Below are 26,052 nucleotides of genomic sequence, written 5' to 3'. Positions count from 1 at the left end.
GTAAGCCTTCCCTTCACTCTCCTGCACCAGCTATCACCTGCCTGGAGCACATTGTTCCCACAACCTATACTGACTTGTTTGCATTTATGTATCTGACTTAGACACTGCAAAAAAGATCACAGAATCATGGAATGGTTTGGGTTGGAAGGACCTTAAAGATCATCTCATTCCATCCCCTGCCCTGGGCAGGGACACCTTCCACTATCCCAAGTTGCTCCAAGCCCCATCCAACCTGGCCTTAGACACTTCCAGGGGTGGGGCAGCCACAGCTTCTCTGGGCAGCCTGTGTGTCAGTGGGAAGCCATTCCCCCTTGTCCTGTCACTCCATCCCTTGTAAGTAGTCTCTCTCCATGTTTCCTGTCAGCTCCCCTCAGGTACTGGGAGGGTACACTTGGGTCTCCCCAGAGCTTTTCTTCTTCATATTGACCAATCCCAGTTCCCTCAGCCTTTCCTCACAGCAGAGAAGCTCCTTCCCACTAATCTGCTTATTGGTGTCCTTTGGACTCCCTCCAACATGTCCTTGTCCTTCACGTGCTGGAGATCCCAGAGCTGGAGGCAGCTCTGCAGGTGGGGTCTCACAAGAGCAGAGTAGAGGGGCAGACTAATCTTTCCCCTTTTATGTACCTGCCCTTGCCATCCTAGACCATCTCTCCTCTTCAGACAACAGCTGGGTACCACTCCCTTCACCCAGCACCTTCCATCCCAGCAGCCTGGGTCTGTCCAGTTTAATTCTGTACCACAGCACAAACAGGTACTGCAGCCAGTTCCTCCAACAACCACCCAGTGCTGGTACCATTGGCCTAGGACAACAGGACACTGAAAAGAGCTTTAGGAAACACCATACCCTGGACTTCTGAGCAGACAGAAGATATCTCCACTTTGGTCACTGCACAAGCCAAGCAAGCAGCTCCCACAGGCTCCCCAGTGAACAAAACTTAGGGAAACATGCTAATATTACACAAACTGCACTCCAGAATAACCCAGAACCAAGCTGGAGGAGATCCTGCCATGTCCAGAGACAATCAGCACCACATATGGAGTTGAAACTCTACTGAAGCCAAAGCCCTCATTTCATCAGCAGTTTGGCCTAATTAAAGTACTACATGTTTAGAGGAGCACAGGGCAGGGAGGGAGATGTGCTGAGCCTCTCTGCTCTTTAAGAAAATAGGTTCCTGGGAACAAACAGATTTAGTAAGCAGAATCTCTGACAGATCAAACCAAACCAGTTTTCCTGGGCAAACCAGCAGCCTGTACGAACCTGCAAAGCAGTCCAAGTGTCATCATCAAGGCTTGAGAAGGGTTTTTTCCAGCTGCTTCCAGAGATGGTGATGCATGTCAGTCCTTGAGAAACAGGACTATTAATGTCAAGGTACTGAAAAATCTCAGGATCCTGGTTAAAATTATGGAGTATTCTGGATATACCAGGCTATGGACATTTATAGCAAAGCTCCCAGCTCATAGACACGACTTTGGCTCTTGCTCTGGTGCCACATACCAAAACTGCCTGTGCCTTGGTGAAGTGAGTCTCAGCAGCAGCATTTTGATGGAGAATTAGGTACTCTGCTGGCAACTTTGCTAGAAGAGAACCTCTGGTTTCAATATATTTCTGCCCTTCCTCTAGAAGCTGCACTCCGTGCCCCTGCCCCTCTCTGTGCTGGCTCAGCCCCTGCTCCCTGTCTGTGACCTCTTCTGCGCTCTGGGGGACCTGAAAAGCCCCCCTAGCCCTGAACTCCTCAGGCAAGAGATGTCAGGCACAGGAAGCCCTGTGGAGGGGCCATGCTGAGGGGGCAGGCAGGAAACCTGAGCTGGGCTGTGGGCTGGAACAGAGGAGGACGGAAGTGCCCCAGCTGCACACAGCTCCAGGGGGGACTGTCAACACCAGGTAAGAACAGCTGGTGAGCACATGGAGGCATAAAATACCTCTGCTCCAATATGAAACTCCTCTGCAGTTGTGCAACTGCCTTCGGCATTGCTTTTATTAATAAAATTCTACAAGTCCCTTACCCTATCATTAGCTGCTATTAAAGCTAAGTAAAGCCTTACTCCAAATCCTTGCCCAGACTACCCTAAGAACAAGGATAAGCAAACCACAGCTGTGGGAAGCACTGGAAAAGGCAGAGCTGAGGTGCTGTTTCACACGCCTCACCTCACTCTCGGGCAGCTGCTGACTCACACTCAACAAATTTGGGTTTTACCTTCCTGTGCTTCAGCATGCAAGTGGCAGCAGTGTGGGACAAAACCTGCTTCCAGGCAAGACATGCAGTGGGTGGGATTTTCTCCAAGTGTGGAGGCTGACAACAGACCTGTCATCAATGGAGCACTGACAGTCACTGACGGTAAGGCTTTGAAGTTTAAATCTTAAGGCAGGTGCCTAAAATAGGTCAGAGTAACCTCACCCTAAACCCCCCTTGCTGCTCTGCACTGACTGTACAGGGAGCCTGGGGTGACTGCCTCAGCCTCAGGCCTCGATGCTTGAGAAAGTGAAGCCCTGGCAACAACAGAGCAACTTGGGAAACGCAATTTGCCACGATGCATAAAACCACAGAGCATATCTCTTTTCTTAGAAAAACAGCATTTCAGACACGAAAACGCAGCTTCTCTGCTCCAACCCCTTGGCTACAGTGAAACAAAAAGTGCCATCATGACTGGTCTCCTAGCAGGATCTGAACTCAGCTGTGGTTTCTGCAGAGAGAGAGCAGAGGCAGCAGTAAAACCCCCACCACCCAGGAGACTGTGCCCTGTGCTAGCCCTGCACAGCCCACTGTCACCATGAGCCACCACACTGTGCCACCTCAGATAAGCCCCTGTCCTCTCCCTTGATGCTGTGACACCCCTAGGCCTGGGCAAGGAAAGAAGCTGTTTCTGCAGAAAGTGTTTAATTAGCAGATTTTGTTCCTAGTCAGGTTTCCTGCCTCTGCCACAGCCAAAAACCCCCCTCGGTTACCCAGACATGCTCCAGGACTCACTTGCTTCCAGACACACCAAAGGTGACATTACCAAGGCAATGAGGAGACCTCATTACCTTGTGCAACAGCACAGGATTTGGGGCATCCTTGTGCCTGGACACCTGCATTCCAGAGGGATTTACACTCCCAAACCCTCCCACCTAGCTAGTAGCCTGGTTTCAAACAGCAAGTACACACAAAGCCATCTAAGCCCCCGTGGATCACTTAAAATACACTAAAAATTTACAGTCCGAAGCTGACAAGGAGTCAGGACATAAGTTTAGGGTTTAAACCACTCATTCACTGGTGAAGGACCATAGAAAAACTGCTTCTGAAAGGGATTTAAAGGTGCAGAAATAGCTGTAGATCACTCAGGTACACTGGTGAACGTGCAAGAGCTACATGAATTAAGGCAGAGAAGACATTTCAGTCAATACTGATGACAAAAGTGACAAAGTCAGTAAAGGTGGCAAGAACCTGCATGAATCATACCAAGGCAGACTGAGGCTGAATCAGGGAGATGGCACATGGGCTAAAACCAGCTGGGGTTTAGCTGGAAGGCATTCAAAGGGGAAAGGATGGGATTAAACAGCCTGGCAATGGAAAGAATTTAGAAGCTCTACAGTCAAAAAAATCAGGCCTCCAAATGCACCAAGTTCTGAGGGAGTTTCGCAAAGGAAGCCTGGCTTATTGCCTTCATACCTGGAATCCCACACATCTGAGGAAGATGATGTAAAAATTTCAAAGTCTCCAACGTGTTTCAGAGCACCTTTCGCAAGGAAGTACAAGACTAAACAAGAAAAGCCTTTAGTGACCACAAGTACAACAGTGAGGAAAGCTCTTGATCTGCCACCACCTACAATTAGCAAAAAAAAAATGGGTGTATCAGCACACGGGTGTCTGCACTAACCACATATGAGTGTTTAATACATCCAAACCAAAGTAAACACGGTCTAATATGGGGTCAAGCTGCCCCCCCCTCAGCCTCATCAGGCAGATCCAACACATGCAGGTTCAACACACTTACCACACATTAAATACTTGCAGGCAGTGATAACAAGGAAGCCAGTGTACATATGCTCTAATAGACAAAGCTGGAGCCAAAACACTCTGTTGGATCTGCAACAGCAGTGAACAAGCAAAAAAAACAGGCACAGAATTTGAAAACAGAGAGAGGAAGATAAACACTAAACACGGCAAAAAGTAAAACAAGAAACAGGAGCACTCTGCACAGAAACAGAAGTACTCTGCATGGAAGGGGCAGTAACTTTTGCTGGAATTATGAGGGAAGCCAGGGAACAGGAACCTCCATCTCTGGGTACCATATGTGCTCCCTGCAAAGCATTAACACCAGATTCAAAAGCATTTGTGGACAATGGCAGAAACTGTTCTATAACTTACTGTCGACGTGACTGGGACACTTCCATGCATGCACAGGCTCTGCCTTCCACATAAACACACCATGGAAGTTGTGAAGAACAAAGGCAGAAACCATCCTGTCCCAGTCAGCAGAGAACAGTGGAGCCTATGGCTTCACAGCAGCTGTAGCTGACCCCTGGTATCCCACAGTTCCCTCCCTGCTCCAGCACCCAGTTAATCTTACACAGAGTTCATGAGAGCAAAAGAAAACTGTGCCCTTCTTGCAGAAAGAGATTTTTTTTTCTTTGCCAATTTAACATAAAACTTAGTGCCAGAGGCAGTGTAAGAGTATGATTGCATGGGCAAGACAAGAGGGAGGACAGGGACAGCAACAGTCAGCAGGTAAGATCTAAAATATGTATATATACATAATATATACAGATATAAAACTCAGCACAGGGCACTCCTGTGACAACTTGTGTAGAACTGTACAGAATCAACCACAGAACTGCTGGGAAACACCACCAGGCTCAAAATGGAGCACCAGCATCTCTTGGAAACACTGCACACCAGCAGCAGTCACCCAGGCCAAGTTCCACAATGGGGTTTTGAAATAACTGAAAAGCCACAAAGATCCCCACAATCAGCAGAATGACTGAAGTGCAGCTTTTGCAAGTGGTGGTGATGTAAGACCATGAAATGCCTTTGACAGTTGCAGCCATAGAGCTCTAACAAAAGGAAAAGTAATGTGAAGATGCTGAAGGTCTTGGCAGCCTTCTTGAAGAGTTCCTCCCTAATTGAAGCACTGCAACAAGCCCCTCACAGCAGCCACCTCTGAAACAGGAACTGGAACACTTGCCAGCCAGTAACCTCACAGGTTCTTGTCTTGAGAAAGTCACAGAAATGACAGATAAAAACCTCAGGGTAAGAATCGCAATCACTGAGGTTGGAAAAGCCCTTGAAGATCGAGTCCAACCATTCCCCCAGCACTGCCAAGTCCAGGACTAAATCATGTCCCCAAGTGTCACATCCGCGTTTTTTTGAGCACTTCCAGGAATGGTGACTCCACCACTGCCCTGAGCAGCCCCTTCCAGTGCTTGACAACCCTTTCCATTAATAAATTTTCCCTACTATTCAGCTTAAATCTCCCCTGGTGCAACCTGAGGCTGTTTCCTGTCCCTTGTTCCCTGGGAGCAGAGCTGGACCCCCCCAGGCTCCCCCCTCCTGTCAGGGATTTGGAAGGAGCAAAAAGGTCCCCCCTGAGCCTCCTTTTCTCCAGGCTGAGACCCTCCAGCTCCCTGAGTCAAAGTCTTAGTAAGTTTGAGCCATTTTGGACAGAATAATTTGTCCCAATTTAAGCCTTTTGAAGTCAAATGCAAGTTCTGGACTTGACACATTTGGCTTTCAACAGGCACTTAGAAAAATCTAACTTTAGAATGGACAGAAAAAAGCCCTGCTCCCCTTTATCTTCTTTCCCCTAATCCCCTTGGTATTGCAAAAGGATCCCAGCACACCTCACTCAGGCTACAGGTAACTAAACAGATATGTTTGGAAAAGTGAATCTTGCTCACCAAACATAAGGCACAGTTTGGGAGAGTTATGGGCTGCCTGAATATCTCCTCCTCTGATCTGTTTGATGAACTGCCCGAGTAGCAGAGCTGACTGGGGTGTAAGTAGCAGACAGAGAGAAATCTGCAGACAGAGCCCAGCAACAGCATCTCACCATTTCAATCCTAAACTATTTAGAGATAAAAGAACTGCAGCTCTTGAGGAAGCCACAAACAGGCCCTCACCACAGTGTGATGGCAGTTCAACATCACCCATCACCTCCCAAAGGGAACAGAGCTGAAGGGGGAGAAAAGCCTAATGCAACACATTTGGGGCAGCCTTTCTGGAGCACCAATCACATCCATATGGACACAAACCCAGCCTGTAAAGTCAGCTTGAACTTTTTTTTTTTCAATTTCTCCCTGACCATCTGATCTCCAGTCCCAAACTTATAAAGTGAATTTCAATATTCCTGCTTAAGATCAGGCCTCTCTTCCCACTTTTTTGAAACCCCCAAAAGAAAGGTTTAAACCCTTGTTCCTCCCTCAGCTTTGCAGCTGATGTAACACAATCACAGCTGCACATATTGGGCCAAAACTGAGAGACCCCTTGCACACTTACTGGTGTCACACAGAAACCTGGAGTAGTTCTTAAAGCCAAGTTGAGCACATCCAGTCTGCTGGAGTACTTCATTGTACAGGGAGTCAGATCCACCTCCTTTCTTTCCCATAAAGAGTAATTCACTTAAGACTTCCCAAGTCTCCCTGCATTTCTAATAAACTGTTCAGTATTAGAAAAAAAGCAATTCCTAAGTATTTCTGGGATGTTTTCTAGATCCTCAAACTTAGTATTTACAGCTATTGTTTTCTAGTAAACATTTGAAGAGAAGAATAACTTTTTTTTGCCCAAGTACTCCAAGCTCTCGACACAGACCAGGGAAACCAAAATCGTGCTGCAGAGAAAGTGGGAAACACGCTCCTGAAGGATGCCTGGAAGGTTGAGGAAACAGGGCAGTATCACAGATCACAAGAGAATAAACAACTAGACATGTTTTATGCCACATGAAGCTGGCCAGGCAAAGGAAAGTCTGCAGAAAGCCAAGAAACAGGGTTATGGATGGAGAAGAATATGGAAGAAAGGTGGAGACCAGGGTTTAACAGACTCAATTCACTGAAAAGCTCCACATGAGACACCACTCCTCATATGACTCTTGCCCTTTTCCTCTTTTTGTTGTTTTTGGGTTTGGGTTTTTTAATTTATTTTTTTATTTAGTGTCCTGGTATTTCTCAGTGTCTCATCAGCTAACACCTACAATATCTTCAGAGCAATGTAATTTCTCCCACCTCATCATGCTCTCAGTTCCTCTCCCCATAACAGCCAGTTGAGACTCCACATCTTTAATCTGCTTGCCCAGCTTTTAGGAGAAATCTGTAGATCAAAGTCTTTGCACAGCCTGGAAGTAACACTGTTAGTCCTCCCTCCAGTTCAGATCCAGATAGAAGGAAGGGATTAATCATTATCCCCTCCCCAACACACACAGAAACCCCTACAGGCCTTCCAGGGAGTCCTGCAGTATGATGGAAAATTGTTCTTCAGGTCTTTACTGCTAAATTTGCTTATAAACCCAGTCCTTGTTTTCAGAGTTCAAATGAAAATGCTTTTTTATTTTAAGTAATCCTTATAAACATGACAAAACTGGTAAGATCAGGAGTCACCTAATGCACTATCCTTTTCCTGACAGAAGCCTCTGTCCTTTCTTGGCCATGGTAGTTCACAGCTCCTATACAGGATAGGGCATCTTCACATTTAATACCAGGCTGATTTTTCTTCCTAAACTTTTATGACTTATAGAAGAAATGTGACTTCAAAGGTACTGTGAAGGTGGTGATGCCCTGGCACAGGTTGCCCAGAGAAGCTGTGGCTGCACCATGCCTGGAAGTGTCCAAGGCCAGGTTGGAGGGGGCTTGGAGCAACCTGGGCTAGTGGGAGGTGTCCCTGTCCATGGCAGGGGGTGGAACTGGATGAGCTTTCAGGTCCCTTCCAACTCAAAATAGTCTGTGATTGACAAAAATCTGCAAAATAACTGGAATCTTCCATTGCTACAAAACTTCAGCAAGGCCAGTGAAAAATCCACCCCATTACACTGAACTAGCTCTGCACTGTAAGTAGTGACCACTGCAGCTTTGCTTCTGTGCAGCATCTCCTACACACAGGAAACCAGGGCCTGGTGCAAAGGCACACAGGTTTGTTTGGCAGAACACAGAGGGGAATGGCACAGGGCAGCACATCAGCAGCACCAGGTCTCTGTTGTTACAACATTCACACAATTTGACTGCAAAGCAGAGGTGAGCTCAGAACAGTGCTGGCCTGGCTTGGGAATTTGCCAGAGTGGGAGCAGGATGCCAATAGCAGGCCTAGCAAGGCTGAATGCCTGGGACAAGACAGCCAAGAACTATGGCAACATAACTATGGCTGCTCTAAGTGAGCAAAAAGGAATGGATTGACACTGCTACTCCCTTGGCCTTCCCACTAGTTCCTCAAGAAGTCACCCTAAACTGCCCAGGAACCATCACTGTCCAACTCTTCACCATTGCCTGTGGAGAAAGGAAGAAGGTAAAGCCAGAGAATCTTTACTACCAACTTACACTATCCATTTTTTTCAGATAATGCTTTGTATTTTCCAAAAACACTGCCAAAAGCTGTGTCATTTGCAATCTCTTCCCTTTTTCCAGTGCAATACTGCAGTCACCCTATTGTTTCTGTACTTACTCACTTTAAAATCTCACCAGTTCCAGCTCCAAAGAGCTCCCTTAGATAAGTTGCTGCTTTGCAACAATAGGCTGAATGGGTGAATGTTACCTGTGTGACAGAACTTGACCTATCAGAGGCACAGAAGCCCTTTCTGATTTTATTTGAGAACAGTTTGCTCTGTAGACAAGAGGTGTCACCATGTGTAGCTGTGGGCTTATGTTACCTCTGCTGCTCAAATGAGATTTTTCTTACAATTACACTGTGGCATGCTTACTACAGAAATTAGGAATGTACATAATTATATCTATATATAATATAGATATTAGCACATTAAAGGGGACTGGGATTGCTTTTTCAGAGGGCAGAGTAGGTAGAAATCAGATTCTGCTGCATTGCATTCCCCTGGCACGGCACCAGAACTGTCCTGGAACAGATCTTACAGATAACACCAGAATTTACAAAGTTCACAGTGACCCCCATGGGCTCCAGCCCACTTCCTCCTCCTTCACTTCATGACTCACACAAGTGATTCCATCAGCTGAGAGCTATTAATTGCCAATCTCAGTACTGGAGAAAGCTGTGTCACCACACAGGTAAAGATAAATTTAGTTACCACTGGATAATGCCTGCACTTCTGCCAGTGCAAACAGGCACATGACTGTGCAAAGCACCACTGTGGGCATTTCTTATCAAAGAAAACAACATTTAAAGGGTAGAATTAGAGAAAGGCTTTCAGAGTGCAAAGCAAGCAGTTTCCTTAAAGGGGCAGCTGATATGAGCCTCTGCAAGCCCCAGGTACACACTCTTAAACTCAAACTTTAATTCAGTGCAAGATCTCCTCTACATTTCAGGAAACAGATGAACCACACATTTGTTCATTCAACCATAGAGCCAGTAATTAGAACATGTTTAAGGATTTCTGCAGCTCGCTGAAGCAAGAGCAGTTTCAGCAGGATTTTCCTGCTGTAATTTTCTTGGCTTCATATCTGAGAAAAACCCTATCTTATCTTAGCTCAGCATACACATGCCTACACTGAGATCAGCTGCCCACTGGCTAAGGCAACAGTGTTTCTTAATACTAATATAAAGAAATTTCAAGTATGATGTAGGCTGAAAATGTCTAATATGTTTGCAGCATCAGTCCAATGGCTGCCATGTGACAAAGCATCTCTTGTGAAACCTTCTCCAGTGGTGTTTCAGATTACATCTTCTCTAAGTAGCATTCCATGTTACTTTTAAAAATTAAAAGCATAATGCATCTCATCTGCCTACACAAAGCAAGATTCCCAGCTTTCCAGAGCTCAGCATTCCATATGCACAGGGGTTTCACAGAGCTGCTCAGTGCCATGCCCTGCACAGACTCATCACTGTCCATGCCTGGATAAAACACACAGACACACCACAAGCCAATTCCCACTGCACTGGCAGTGTCCTAAATATGGGTAATCCACATGTGCAGTAAAACCCAGACACTTCTGCAGGAGACAGAGCAGGCCAAGCCTCAGTGAAACCAAATTCCTCACAGAAGAGCCAAATCACTACTAAGAGATTACAATGAAGGCCAGTTCAGAAATCCACAACCCCGAAACACTGAATTTCCAGAGGAAATCATGGTGCTGGCACTTGTGGCACAGAGCCCTCTCCATGATCTGCTGGCCATACAGGATCTTCAGTGTGAAAACCTGACACCTGCAAGGCATGAAACAGCCCTTTGCACACTCCTCTCATGGGCACTGCCATCCCACTAAAACCTGAATCTGTGCTGAAATGGAGCTGTTCTGACTGGAAGCAATGTGCTTGTCCCCTGCCAAACATTTGCTTAATCAACCAGTAAGCAGGAAAATAAGTTAATCAACAGGACTTTAAATTCTTGATGGTTATTTCTACCCTGAAACATAAAACCCCAAGGAAAAGCAAAACAAGAAACTCACTGAAACATGGGCCACACTCAGCTGTGCTGAATGGCAGGAGGTATGATTGACACACATCCTGCACAGGAATGTGGCTGACACTGAGCCACTCACTGAGGTGGTAAAGCCCTAAGACTGCTCTCCCTATCTATGTAAAATTGGCGGCTTCCAGTTCCGAGAAGTTCAAATCAGATTGACTCAACCCAATGGCTGCAGAAACCAACAGAGAGACAGGACAACAGGTTTTCAGCCCAAGGAATTCCTGGTCAGCCCTCACAGACCAGGCTGTTCCATGAACAGCAGCAGCCTGTTACTCTAAATTAGAGGTGATACCCCCAGTCTAGAACAAGTCCACCCAACTGGGACCAGGGAAAGGGCCCCACTTTGTGAGGAGATGTCAGATACTGCAGCATTACCTGAGCACTGAGGCTTCCAAGCAGAAGGGAGTTCAGGAATTTCACATACCCCAGCTGAGACTCCCTCCAAGCAGGTGTGCACATCTGCAGCTAACATGCTGCAAGGCTTGGCCTCAATCACATTCTGCTATTAAATCAGAAGCAATATAAATAAGGTTGAAATAGGACAGCAGGGAATTCTCCAGCCCAAATCTCATCTTTGGTATCCTGTAATCACATTCAGTGTTCAATCATCATCTTGACATTTGACTATTCCACCTTTGGGGGAGATTCCTCAGTCATCCAACTCCACAGCAGTGAAGTTATTTGGTTTGTGGTTCACTGTGTGCCCAGGCCCCCACTCAGTCCATGCAGAAGGTTTCAGACAGAGGCTGTTCACATCTGAAGATAAACCTGATTAGCCAAATCCCCTCCTGTTCCATCAGCTTACACAGAAGGATGGCAATGTTCATATCTGAACCCGTGGACTAATTACTTCTACAAAACAATTAGATTTAGGGAAAACTAGTGTTTAACCCTGGCCAGCCAACCCTGAGACTTTGCTTCAGGCAAAAGTTGATTCCTGAGAGCTGCAGACAGGGATTCCAGTTCCTTCTGTGGGAGGACACAGCAACACAAGGGCAACCACCACACAGGTTCTGGCTGAGGTGGGACTTTCCTCGTGCTGTGACACACCCTTCCTGGGCATCTTTCCCTTCCAGGTTCCTCATGCTATGGCACATCTTTCCAGGTTACTGCATCTCTAAGTTACTGGCCCCCATTAAATCTAAAAATAGAAGAAAACTAACCCAAATAGCCTTTGGCTTTGAAGGTGTTGCATTTTTTACAGGTAACACAAGGTTAGTACCTGTTGCCTCTTGTGACACCAGCTTTGGAGTCTCAGAACTGATCTAACCCATCTTCCAGCAAAAGCTCCAGTTCATTTTAGTCTCATTCTGGAGGATAAGACACTAATATGTCTTCAAATATCAATGTCTTAAGGACAAGAACTCATTGAACTACAGCATGGTTATTTTATTTAGCTACCTTCCTTAAAAAGAAATTCCATCTCCTGAACTGCTGACTGCATACAGTTAGTGAGTATACATAGTGCTTGGACACTACCAAAGTTCTTGATTAAAGAAGTTTATTCCAATCAGTTGACATGATTTACATTGCTACTAAAGAGGCAGTAAAATGGCAAAGACTTGCAATTCACTGTTGGATTTAATACTCTTCACCTGCATCTTCTCCATCCATCGAGTCTGTGCCCACTTCTTCATAATCTTTCTCAAGAGCAGCCAAATCTTCCCGGGCCTCTGAGAACTCCCCCTCCTCCATCCCTTCTCCAACATACCAGTGGACAAAGGCACGCTTGGCATACATCAGGTCAAACTTGTGGTCCAGGCGAGCCCAGGCCTCGGCAATGGCCGTGGTGTTGCTCAGCATGCAGACTGCCCGCTGGACTTTGGCCAGGTCTCCCCCAGGAACCACTGTAGGGGGCTGGTAATTGATGCCAACCTACAGGAGATGCAAAAGAGACCATGAGTTTCTTTGTGGTGTTTGACAGAGACTATAATCAAAGTCAGACAACAAGAGTTGAATAAGGGACCTGGGGGTACTAATTGACAGGAAGCTCAACATGAGCCAACAGTGTGCCCAGGTGGCCAAGAAGGCCAATGGGATCTTGTCCTGTATCAAAAATAGCGTGGCCAGCAGGAGCAGGGAAGTGATCCTTCCCCTGTACTCTGCGTTGGTGAGGCCACACCTTGAGTATTGTGTTCAGTTCTGGGCCCCTCAGTTCAGAAAGGATATTGAGGTGCTGGAGCGGGTCCAGAGAAGAGCAACGAGGCTGGTGAAGGGACTGGAGCATAAGTCCTATGGGGAGAGGCTGAGGGAGCTGGGGTTGTTTAGCCTGGAGAAGAGGAGGCTCAGAGGTGACCTCATCACCGTCTATAACTACCTGAAGGGAAGTTCCAGCCAGGTGGGGGTTGGTCTCTTCTCTCAGGCACTCAGCAATAGGACAAGGGGGCACGGGCTTAAGCTCTGCCAGGGGAAATTTAAGTTGGATATCAGGAGAAAATTCTTTACAGAGAGAGTGATCAGGCATTGGAATGGGCTGCCCAGAGAGGTGGTGGATTCACCATCCCTGGAGATTTTTAAACGCAGATTGGACGTGGCACTGAGTGCCATGATCTAGTAAATGGACTGGATTTGGACCAAGGGTTGGACTCGATGATCTCGGAGGTCTTTTCCAACCCAATCGATTCTATGATTCTATGATTCTATGATTCTATGATTCTATGATTCTATGATTCTATGATTCTATGAAAATGCATCACTCACAAAGCTGCTCTGTATGAGAGCCCAAACCTCCACTTCCTAAAATACCACCCAGGTACCTACAGAACAGCTCAATGAGCAAATACACTCCATGGGCCCAGGACAGCGAATGAGAAGCCTGAAAAGCCATGACAGGGCTGAGACTTGCCTTAAAACCAGTAGGACACCAGTCCACGAACTGGATGGTGCGCTTGGTTTTGATGGCGGCGATGGCGGCGTTGACGTCCTTGGGAACGACGTCCCCGCGGTACAACATGCAGCAGGCCATGTACTTGCCGTGCCGGGGGTCACACTTCACCATCTGGTTGGAGGGCTCGAAGCAGGCGTTGGTGATCTCTGACACAGAGAGCTGCTCGTGATAGGCCTTCTCTGCTGAAATAATCGGTGAGTACGTCACCAGCGGGAAGTGGATCCGAGGGTAAGGCACCAAGTTAGTCTGAAACTCAGTAAGATCCACATTTAAGGCACCATCAAACCTGAGGGAAGCAGTGATGGACGACACTATCTGACCAATGAGGCGATTGAGGTTGGTGTAGGTTGGGCGCTCAATGTCCAGGTTCCTACGGCAAATGTCATAAATGGCCTCATTGTCAACCATGAAGGCACAGTCGGAGTGTTCCAGCGTGGTGTGGGTGGTCAGGATGGAGTTGTACGGCTCCACAACAGCTGTGGAGACCTGAGGTGCGGGGTAGATGGCGAATTCCAGTTTGGATTTTTTCCCATAGTCAACCGAGAGCCGTTCCATCAGCAGAGAGGTGAAACCAGATCCTGTGCCTCCCCCAAAGCTGTGGAAAATCAGGAAACCCTGCAAGCCAGTGCACTGATCTGACTGAAAGAGAAAACACAGGTGTTCGAGTCGTTGTGTGGACATCAAGCATCCCAAATCCAGCTCAAGAAAGACAGCTCTGAATTCTAACACATACCAACTGTTCAGGCTTCAGAAGTACTGAATTTGATTTATCCACCAATAACCAAGAAAGTATCCCATGAAAAACACTGTATTCTTGGCTGCTTTAAACCTCTTCAAATTGCTACCTCAAAATCCCCCTTACTCCCAATTCTCAGCCAAGGCCATTAACAATAAGCAAGAGAATGTTGAAAGACCTACACACCATCTATCCCTTCCACTGATTTGACATTCTCCACCTGCACAGAAGTGGAGCAATCCCCATCCCAGAGCTCCTGGTTCTAAACCAAGCATGTATCTCTCCAGGGGAGTGAGCTGTCACAGTGTATTACAGAGCCAGTCCAGTTCAGGCTTCTCAGATGACAAAAAGAGACAGCTCTGTCCTCACAAAGAGGTGCCACACGATGCTCAGCTCAATTCCCAGGACTGACAGGGACTCCCAACAGCTTGTAAAAAGAAATTACAACCATGTTTTTCAGGTCAAAGTACAGCCTGCTGCAAACTTATCTTTGCTTTAATTAGAGACTGTGGCAGCCAAGTGCTGAGAATAATTCCAGTTGTGATCTGCAAAAGGTGAACTTTTCACAAAGACACACTCAGCATTCCATATCAAAGCACCAGAGGTATACCTGGGTTGTTTTGTGCAATGAGAATTCCCACCTTTGTGACACAGATTGGGTAATGTACATGCTTAGCAGCCCTAAAAAGGGAACTCAGACCTCCTAAGCTGCCATCTGTGTAAGTCTGCCACATGATCAAAGCACTGGGGAGCCTGAAACATCCCCACTTACTGAGATTTGTTTCTTTTCTACTGTTATTACCATAAAATTAACCCAGAAATCATAACAGCAGGAAATGGAAACAGTCTAAACCATGGAAGGAAACACCCCTATTTAAACTTCCTTGAAAGAGCCACAGCCAGAGACCAACCCTTTTCCAGCAGGAACTATGCAAATCATAATTTTTGTCCTGGCTTTCTGAAGTTGAACAAGAAACTACATATGAAGTTTTAGGTGCCTCATCAGCATTTTAGGCCACTTGAAAGCTGTTTCTGACAGGAATAATCCAGCCATTCTCAGCTGGCTAAGAATAAAACCAGATGTAGACTAAGTCCACAGGTTCTCCTACCACAAAAAAATATAAAGCACAGCTTATGTATTGAATAACTATGTACTGAATAACCTAATTTCCAAATCCTGTAAAACAGGGTAAAAAAGATGTTTCAGAGCTTTCAGTAAAGAAGAATCTTACCAGTTTCCTGACACGCTCCAGAACTAGATCGATTATCTCTTTCCCAACTGTGTAATGACCTCGAGCATAGTTATTTGCAGCATCTTCTTTACCAGATATCAGTTGTTCAGGATGAAAGAGCTGCCTGTATGTCCCATTCCTAACTTCATCTGGGGAGAGACAAGATAATTATTATTACATAATATATAAATACTATTTAAAATTAATTTTCTATGTCCACCAGGTTTTTCAGACTTCTGAGGGTGTCCAGAATAAAGTACCTAAACCCTTAGAGATAAAAAGCAACCTGATATCTACCAATCAGTAGGTGACAATACTTTCTACAGCCTGAATATTGAATCACTAAGAAAAGTTAAGTTACTCCTTAAGAAACTGTTCCATTTTACATCTGAGTTTAAAATTGGCCTGCCAGAGCAATTTAAAACTGGACTGTGGCAGCAGAATCATTTAAGACAACTTAAGGCCCATTTTGCAGCTCAGCAGCTGAAATCCTGCTTTTCCCCCTTACTTCCCAAGCTCTTCATGATGCTGCCTTGTTGCTTCTGCAGCTGTGGGCTTGCTTGTCTTCTCCTTTCCCTTCACTGTGCTTTCTGCCAAAGGTAGAGAAGGGTTCAAAAGAAACAGGAGATGCTCTTGGAGAGTTCTGCAATCATCCAAAGCCTGAGCTGTAAGCTCCAGCACACACAGCTGTGTTAAAGAAACAGTGCAGATGCACACACAGCATCCCCCAGCAGTTACCCATTTGGAGACTGATTTAGAGTCCCAGAAATACACACTTATATCTAGCAGGCTAAAGCTCTGTCCTATGAGGTACAAAGACACTCAGCAGAGCTTTGTCTCTGGTTTAGCTCAAGCCATTCTTGAGTCATGTGCTAATGCAGTATTGCATCCTTTAATTAAAATCAGGTGGACAGCAGAGAGCTTTATGAACTACAGCTGAAGTTGCCTGTTTGCCTATATTCATTAATCTGAAAAAGAGCTAGCAAGACAGAGATAAGTAAAATTCAAGATGCAAAAATACTATTCAAACCAGTTTAGGCTGAGCAGCTCCCACTGCAGTCTGCAATCCAATATTCTAAAGTATTTGTAAGACAGCATCAAAACAAACAATTTGGAGAAGTTTACCATCCCAAATACTCATGTGTCCAGGACTTCCTGCATTACCACTCCAAATTATAAAGGATAAATATGGGTAATAAGGGAAAAGATAGAAATAAAGAAAAAGGCAGCTGATAGGTGCAGTATGAGTCAGGAAGGTCCTGGGGAAGTAACAAAACTAGTAGAGTTCAGAGGATCAGTCACTGGACTATGAAAGTGTGCTGGAACAAAGAATTTAGAGTTGAGGGAACAGCTAAACCAGACATGCTGTGCTTCATCTTTTTAAGTCTAGCTGGGTTAGACTTTTCAGGACACTTGTGCTGAATTCTCAGATGTCACTGCCCTATTTTGTGGTGGAAAGTTTGATGGTGCACATGTCCAGCATCCTGCTGCTTTCTCCAAGAGCAACACTGCTCTGGAAGGACAGAATCCCTTGTGCACACACATGTGGCAGCTGCAGAGCTGCCACATGCACAGGAGATGGGTTTTCATAAACTCAGTGCAGAGGGACTCGCTGCATGAACGGGGAGTCCCATCCCAGCCCTGCCCAGGAAACCAGAGCAGTAATTTTCACATTACCCAGGCAGGAATAAAGAAGGGCAGCTACCCCCCAGAAAGGCACATGATGTAACCTTGAGTATTACCAAGCTTTAAGACAGCCTCTTGTCCCTCTCCCCATACTACACCTGCATCATTAACAAGCACTGAACACTCACTACCTTTAATTTGTCCCAAGATTCACCAGCTCCCCTTCCCCCAAGGCCAGGTGAGAGCTTTGCTACCTGCCCTCCCTCACCTCATGACTCAGCTGTTCCTGGTTGCTCAGAGCCCCCACCTGGCCAGCAGCAGAGGAGACAACAGCCACAAGGCAACAGCTCCTGGGAATATTAGTGTATGGTTGAGGGTGCTTGGGCTCATTTCAAAGTTACCAGCCTAGCACTCCCACCTCTGACTAGCCCCACAGCCCTCTGCTCCCCTCACAGGTTCCTTCTGCTGTGTTAGCCACAGTGTGTTACACTGAGCAGAACCTACAGGAGATCCACAGTTTGAGCACACAGGAATAGCCTGAGCACATCCACACATTTCCCCCAACTCTTGTATTGCAGAATGATAAACACAGCAACTGCACAAGCACAGACAACACAGATCCCTGCTATGACAGCCTCAAGTCACTACTCTAGGCGAGGCAGCCATAAACCAGCTCCAGCAGAATTACTTCCAGCAGACACTGACAAGAGCAAAACCAGGATTTGTGACCCAAGGAATAAGGGTCTTGTGAACTGGAAGCTCACGTTGAGCTGGCAGTGCAGCTCAGGATGGGAGACTGTCAGTGGCTGAGGTGTGGGATGACACCTGAACACCAAGAGCCAGCGTTGCCAGAGTTTAGAATACAACTGATTTTCAGGAGTGGATTGTTATTCAAAGATAAGGTAATAGGAAGTTGAAGTGCATACTCAGAAGTCCCTGAATTTAAGCTAGTGATGAAGAGCCATTTCTGCAAGCTCTACTAAACTAAAGGTACACAGAGCAGAAGACTGCTTTGGGAAAGCACCATGTACAATAAGAAATCTGCTTAACGATACTTTCACATCTTTTAAAGAGGTTCTGCAGCACACATTATGCCATACTGTTCCAAGGGGTTATAACTGCTCCTTGCATAGCAAAAGTATGCAGTGTGTTCACAAGACCCTTTTAACTCCACAGCAGAAGATAATACTGAAATTCTTGAGAGCTCATAGTGCACATTTGCATTGCAATGAACATAAAGCCAAGCCTTTTCCATCACTAGGAAGGTGCAGGCAGGTAAAAATTTGCAGCCCCAAAGCATTTTTTCAGGGCTAGAGAAATTAATTCATAGAATCATAGAATCAGCTGGGTTGGAAGGGACCTCAGAGATCATCAAGTCCAACCCTTGATCCAACCCCGCTGTGGTTCCCAGCCCATGGCACTGATGCCACATCCAGTCTCTTTTTAAAAATCTCCAGGGATGGAGAATCCACCCCTTCCCTGGGCAGCCCATTCCAATGGCTGAGCACCCTCTCTGGAAAGAAATTCTTTCTAATATCCAACCTAACCCTCCCCTGGCACAGCTCAAGACCCAGCCCTCTTGTCTTGCTGAGAGTTGCCTGGGAAAAGAGACCAACCCCAACCTGGCTCCCCCCTCCTGTCAGGGAGTTGCAGAGAGTGAGGAGGTCTCCCCTGAGCCTCCTCTTCTCCAGGCTGAACAGCCCCAGCTCCCTCAGCCTCTCCTCACAGCACTTGTGCTCCAGTCCCTTCACCAGCCTCGTTGCTCTCCTCTGGACCTGCTCCAGGACCTCAATGTCCTTCCTAAACTGAGGGGCCCAGAACTGGACACAGTTCCTTAGTCAAAAGATGTGCAAGGGACTGCAGGACACTCTTACCTATGACTGCAGGTTCCAGGTCCACAAACACAGCCCGAGGGACGTGCTTCCCCGCCCCAGTCTCGCTGAAGAAGGTGTTGAAGGAGTCGTCCCCCCCGCCGATGGTCTTGTCGCTGGGCATGGTGCCGTCGGGCTGGATGCCGTGCTCCAGGCAGTACAGCTCCCAGCAGGCATTGCCGATCTGCACGCCCGCCTGGCCCACGTGGATGGAGATGCACTCGCGCTGCGGGACAGAAAGGGATCGCTCAGCACAACCAGCACTGCCCTTGTTCAGCAAACCTCCTGCACACCCACTCCGAGCTCCCAGCCTGCAAAGCCATTCAAACATTGGCCTTGTTGTCTTGGTGTTGGGGGGCATTTGGCACAAAGCACAACAGAACACAAAAGCCCCCTTTTGTCATCAACAGCTCCACCCAGACAGACCCTTTTGGACATTATCATTTTCACAAGCTCGTTCCTCCTTGTTCTTCAATCAGACAGGAAGAGTCTGATCAACTCTTCCAAATCCTTCAGCCACTGAATATGTAGAAAAGCTGGTGATTGCACCTGTCACTGGCCTAAGTGTCCAGAACAGCACAACCCAGACTCCAGCCCCAGGAGCACAGCCACCAGAGGCAGCAAAACTCTCCCCAAGATCCAGGGTCACCTCATTTAACGTACATAAAATCAGAATATTCTCCTGATCCCTTTAGGAAGCTTTGCCACTCTGTAAGAAAGTCTTTGTCTAACAAACCCCTTTGTATCCCTCCACTAATAAAGACCATCAGGTCTCACACCACACTGCTGCACACAAAGTGCTCAATTCCTTAACACCACACAAAACTATCTCATGGAAGCTATGGCAGCAAGAGGATCTATTCCTACCCATTTACAGATCCCCAGGTTCCCTTTGGTGTCCAGAGCATAATCCCAGCTTCTTTAATATTTCATCATAGGGCTTTGAATGGTAAAAAACAAACCACATTGGAAACATCTCCAAACTCCTGGTCCATCTGGGGCATTTTACATTCAAGTTCTGTTTTTGAGTGACAGTTGAACATGTTCTAGAAGAGCCTGCATATAGGGCAGTTCAATGTGACTGTTACCCAAAGTTATGTTCAGACCCTATGACTGGGCAAGGCAATTTTGTCCCCTGGAATTCCAGGATAAGCAGTACAGGCCAGGCAGCAAATGGACTGAGAGCAGCCCTGAGGGGAAGGACTTGGGGGTGCTGGTGGATAACAGGCTGGACATGGCCCCAGCCATGTGTGCTGGGACCCAGAAACCCCCCCCGTGCCCTGGGCTGATCCCACAGTGTGGGCAGCAGGGGAGGGGGGGATTCTGCCCCTCTGTCCCCTCAGGTGAGACCCCCTTGCAGAGCTGCCTCCAGCTCTGAGGTGCCAACATCAGAAGGATGTGGAGCTGCTGGAGTGAGTCCAGAGGAGGCCACAGAGATGCTCCAAAGGCTGGAGTCCCTCTGCTCTGGAGCCAGGCTGGGAGAGCTGGGGGTGCTCAGCCTGGAGAAGAGAAGGCTCCAGGGAGATCTAGTCCACATCCATAATTAATGCAGAAAAGCAGGAGCATGGTCCTTTCAAATTCATTGGGAACCCCACAACATTAAAATCTGTATTCACAAAACAAAACCAAAAAAAAAAAAATCACCTGTTCTCAACCACAGCACTGTACAGCTGAACTGCTGGTTTTAAGCTCCCATCCATCCAAGCTGTATATTCAGATATCCAGTCCACATCCTCTCTGTGACCAGCCTTACTCAGAGCTGCTGCCACATTACTCCTCTTCGAGGCCATCACTTCCCAGGTTGAAGCACTGGGCTGGTAAGGTGCTGTGATGGCAGAGGACACACAGCCCACCTACAGGGTGTAAAACAGGTGACAAAAAACCAGCTGCAGTGCCACAGAGAGGCCAGGCCATGGCAATGAATGAGGAATCATCCCTTCAGGAGAGCAGGACAGCCTGAAACTCTTCTACAGGAGGAGGAGAACACAGACCACCACAGATCCTCATTTGACTGAGGTCCTACCAGTGGCCTAAGTCTTGCTGGTGGAGCTCCTAAGCAGCTGGGGAAGGTCATTGAAAGGGTGTGTAAGGACTACACTGCACCACAGAGATGGTGGAGATGGTGAAGGGTGTAAAGGAGAAGGATATGAGAAGCAGCTGAGGTCACTTGGCTTGTTTAGCCTGGAGAAGAGGAGAGATTTGATCATAGTCTATATCTTCCTCATAAGAGGAAGCAGAGGGTTCTCTGCTGACCAGGGACAGGACCCAAGGGAATGGCATGAAGCTGTGTCAGGAGAGGGTTAGGTTGGATATTAGGAAAAGGTTCTTCCCCCAGAGGGTGGTTGGGCACTGAACAGGCTCCCCAGGGCAGTGGGCACAGCCCCAAGGCTGCCAGAGCTCAAGGAGTGTTTGAACAACACTCTCAGGGACAGGGTGGGATTATTGGGGTGTCCTGTGCAGGGTCAGGGGTTGGACTCAATGGCCCTTGTGGGTCCCTTCCAACTCAGAGGATTCCATGATTCCATGACCAGCATGCCCAAGCCAGGTAAATGCATGTCAGACTACACACAAGCTTTCCAGCATCTCAGGAACAAGCACTACATTAAGACTACACAAAGCAACAGCAATGACTTGTGTTCCAAAGAAAATTTATGTCTGAAAGTACAACTTGGCAACACAGGCACAGACCAGGTGCTACAGATGGGACATTAAACCTTGGCATGTTTACTTTGACAAAGTACAAAGTTCAGCACATGGGGCAGTGACTCCCTGCACCAGTACAAACAGCAATAACTGAGAATCAGCCCTGCTGCAAAGATCCCGGGGATCACCACAAAAACCAGCCTGGATGTCCCACAGGGCATTCTCATCCTCAAACCATGGTAAGGCAAACCATTTGCCAGGCCACAAAAGGAGGAACACAGCCAGGGCAGGAGAAGCCTTCCCTCTGCACTGCAGGTGGGTCCAGGCTGGATGCTCAGAGGCTGCTGTGAGGTTTAAGTTCATGTTAGGAAAAGCCTCACAAGTAGTGTGGCCCTGGAACAGGTCACCAGAGAGGTGGAAAGGGAGCTCCATCCTTGGAGGTTTTCAAAACTTGTCTGGACAAGGTCAGTCACAAAGCCTGGCCTGCTGCTACTGTTCATCCTGCTTCAAGAGTTCCTTCAACTGCTTCCCTGCAACTCTACCAAGGACTTCTAAGTAGGACATAGCTATTTAATTAAACACAAATCTTTGTCAGACACTAAAATACTCTGCCCATTTTGCTCTGCATGGCCTTTTCAGCATCAAGAATACTAAAAAACAGAACAAAATCCAAGCCTTGAAAGTATCATCTCCAAGTTGCAATGACAAGCAAGAGAGCTGTCACACTCATTACAGCTCAGGGCCTTCACATATCACTGAGGGGAGCTTTGTAATTACTACAGTTTAAATGTGTACTACAGACAGTGCTGGTAAGTGCTGCATTCAAGCCATAGAAGGCCACAGAATGCCTTTTTTTTACTGAAGTAATGCTCTCCCTACACTTACATACATTATTTGCAAGCACAGAAACAGTTTCAGTGAAAATTCAGGCAGAATTTCTCCAGCCCAGTCTCTGTCTCTGCCTCCTTTCCCTATGGGATGTGGCTCCAGCTGAAGGGCACTGGCCTGTCCTCTGTCACTGCCCTCCCAGCAGCTGCAGACCCAGCCCCCTGCACTCATTGCTGGGTTAAAGCCCCCCAGCTCCCTCCATCACACCACTGGGTCAGGCTGTAGGTCCCCTGCACAGTATTTAAGGTCCAGCTCAACCTGTGTGAGGTTGATGGAAAGCCAGATCTCCTAAGAACGGCTGTGCCAGCTCAGACCAAGCTCAACAGCACATCATACAGAGGAACGTGGTTTCCCTGGGATGGGACTCCAGGGAACCTGTATCCTTGGCAGAGACCAGGGGCTGTATTCAGACTCCCAATTTGACTTTATTTAAAAAGCGTGACCAGAAACAGCTCCCCAGGGAAGTGCAAGGACATCAACACACCCCATCGGTACTCTAACTTGTAAGCATTTCCAATTCAATACATATTTCCCACGCATTCACAAGCCCACAGAAGCAGTCCTGCTACATTTTGTTAAGCTCATGTAACCTTCTGACGGTCTCTTTCCAGGGAGATGTAGAAGGCCAACACCCCCATCCCCGACTCCGGCTGCGCTGCCCAGCTCAGCACCTGAACCTTGTCCTGTGGGACTCTGGTCGCACCTTCCCGATCCCCCTTCAAGGTGACTCACAACCTGCCAGGTCATTCACCCCCGCCAGTCCTCCAGGAATTCCCCACATCAGCTCATTCCCGGCGCTCCCAACGCCTCACGCCACAGCGGGCGCCGGCAGCGAGCGGCACCTGGGGAACACCCGGGGCGGGGGAACGGAGGAGCTCCTCTGCTCCGCCTCTGCGGGTCTCCCCGGAGCTTCCCCGGGGTCACACCCAGCGGGTCCCCGGCAGCTCCCGCAGGGACCTGCGACCACGGGGGATGGCCGTGCCCCGGGCTGAGGGTCCCGCGGGCCGCCATGTTCTCGGCGGGGTCGCCACCATTTTGGGACGAGACGGCGGGAGCGACACGGGAACGACATTCCGGGGCGAGGCACGGCTCGGGGCCCGCCGGGGGCAACCCCGCCAGCCCATTTCGCCCTGCCGCCAGGGCGGACCCGCGCGTCCCGCCCCCCTTCCCTCTCTTTCCCGCAGCGCACGGGACCCCCCTGCGCCCCCCACCCCACGCTCACCATGGCTCGGGAGCGCCGGGACAGACGCGCAACGTGTCTGAGCAGCACCGCGACAGCGGGAGCCCTGCCCGGGCTCACCCTTATATAGGGCGGGGCGGGGCGATGGGCGGCCTGCACTGCGCTCATTAGCGCGGCGTGCGCTCAGCTGGGCGCCATTGGGTGGCAAGGATGTCTGTCACCTTTCTGCGAGAGCTATTGGTGGATTCGTAACCAGGGGCGGGGAGGGGGCGGGGTTTAGTCTTCCCGCCAACGAAGGCCGGAGCCACCCTCCTCAGGCTCGCGCGCGGATCCAGGATGGGATCGCTGTCCCTGAGGTGGGATCGCTGTCCCCGGGCTGGGATCGCTGTCCCTGAGGTGGAATGGCTGTCCCTGACGTGGAATGGCTGTCCCGGGCTGGAATGGCTGTCCCGGGCTGGAATGGCTGTCCCTGGGCTGGAATGGCTGTCCCGGGCTGGGATCGCTGTCCCGGGCTGGGATCGCTGTCCCGGGCTGGGATCGCTGTCCCGGGCTGGGATCGCTGTCCCGGGCTGGGATCGCTGTCCCGGGCTGGGATCGCTGTCCCTACCGCCCAGAAGTTGCCTGGAGACACCCTGAGAGCCCCAGCCCTGCCGGGTGGGCCCCCAGAGGCCCCCGGTCCTGCAGTGCTGTCTCTGGGGGTGAAAGAGTGAGATATGGGCAAACCCCTGTACAAGGATCCTGGAGGCAGCTCCATAACAGTGCCTGTGGCAAGTGCCACTGGGATAACGAGTCACACAATGGAAAAGACTCAAAGGGCCAGATCTGGAGAGCCACGTAGATGCTACTAAAATCACCTCTGGCTACTAAAATCACCTTTGGCGTTTAAATGCCGCAGTTTAAGTTGGGTGTTTAGGTGGGAAGTGTAAAACCTCTGTGGTATGTCCTAATGGTTATATTAACAGAAATATTACTGAGTTTGCCAAACCCACTCCCTGGGTGAAAGCAGCTGTTGCGTGTGCGGGTCTGATCTTTGGTACCTGGAGTTCTGTCCATCCTTCAGGGGCTCAGCACCAGCATCCCTTCCAGGAAATTGCTTCTTCCCCTGCTGAGCTGAGCTTCTGTGGCCTGAGAGGAATGTGAAACAACTTTAAATAATAATAAAGTAGATAATTTTTTCTCTTCATGTGTGGATCTCCACTCCTGAGAGCAGCCTGGACAAAGGTGATACTTTTGATGTGAGTGGGATGAAATCGTGTCAGGCTGGGTCTGTACTTGGCTGGAACCAGTGGTGGGAAGGGATGAACCCACCCAGTCTCTCTGGCTGATCCCAAGGGCTGGGAACTGATGCCTGCTGAGGATACTTCTACTGCTGTTATCAACCCCACTGTGATCATTTCAGCCCAGGGTGTGGAGTGGAACCTGCGTGGGTGCACCCTGAAAGAAAAGAAGGGCAAAAACACTCTGGAAAGCAAGGATCAGAGGATCAAGAGAGAAGGACAGAGGTGGAGGAAGGTGAAAAAAACCCCAGATAATATTGATACAATTGTTCTTCCAAAAGAACAATACCAAGTGTAATGAGTGACAAAAATGTGTGGGATATAAGAGAGCACTACACTGTCTGTATTTAACTGTCCTCACACCAGAGGGTGGCTGGGAGTGATCACACATATGAGTACCTGTGTCAAGGAATAAGCAGGCTCCAGTTCGTTCTCCTCAACAAGCACTGTGAGTGTGAAACAAATCTGCTTTTGCCCCATGAGCTGGGTGGTGGACATCAGGAGAGAGTGTACAGCTGTGCAATTGGTTTTTGAAAGATAAGTCTTCTCTGCTTTCATGTAACCTAATCCTCAACAAGCCCAAGCTCTTTGCTTAGTGCTGGTATATATTTGAAAGATTCAATCAATATTCAACTTCTAATAACCCCCAGCCTCTTTCCAGCTAACCTCTCCCTATGCTCCAGTCAGCTCTGAGACCTGACAGAACTTATCTTTCTGGGTTTTTTTCCTGATTTGTTTTATACTAATTACTTGGCCTAACTTCACTGGGGCATGACCTTGGCTGCAAAGTGCCTTTAGCTCTGACCATCTCCTTAGTGGAGCAGTTCTGTAAAGAAGACCAGGATAGTCCTGGTTGTCTGAGACAGAACTAAAAGCATAGAACCATGGAATGGTTTGGGTTGGAAGGGGCCTTAAAGCTCATCTCATTCCACCCCCCTCTCATGGGCAGGGACACCTTCCACTAGCCCAGGTTGCTCCAAGCCCTGTCCAACCTGGCCTTGGACACTTCCAGGGATGGGGCAGCCACAGCTTCTCTGGGCAACCTGTGCCAGGGCTTCAGCACCCTCACAGGGAAGAATTTCTTCCCAAAATCTAATCCAAATCTCTCCTCTTTTAGTTTAAAACCATCCCCCCCTTGTCCTGTCACTGTAGGTGTCC

General features: G+C 48.2%; 1 protein-coding gene across 1 annotated transcript; it reads right to left on the bottom strand.

Annotated features, from left to right (window-relative positions):
* Positions 1 to 12,038: 12,038 nt before the first annotated feature.
* LOC135402662 (tubulin alpha-8 chain) lies at positions 12,039 to 23,817 on the bottom strand. The gene is made up of 5 exons (XM_064636027.1): positions 23,660 to 23,817; positions 18,910 to 19,132; positions 15,410 to 15,558; positions 13,400 to 14,080; positions 12,039 to 12,429 (listed from the first exon to the last, which is right to left on the bottom strand). Exons 1-5 carry the CDS (start codon positions 23,783 to 23,785, stop codon positions 12,136 to 12,138), a joined length of 1,473 nt encoding a protein of 490 aa, XP_064492097.1. The 5' UTR covers positions 23,786 to 23,817; the 3' UTR covers positions 12,039 to 12,135.
* Positions 23,818 to 26,052: the final 2,235 nt, after the last annotated feature.

Source organism: Pseudopipra pipra, chromosome 25, assembly GCF_036250125.1.
Source record: "Pseudopipra pipra isolate bDixPip1 chromosome 25, bDixPip1.hap1, whole genome shotgun sequence".
NCBI classification, from domain to species: Eukaryota; Metazoa; Chordata; class Aves; order Passeriformes; family Pipridae; genus Pseudopipra; species Pseudopipra pipra.
Note: the sequence above shows the minus strand (reverse complement) of the source record. Positions and strands in the feature narration are given on the sequence as shown.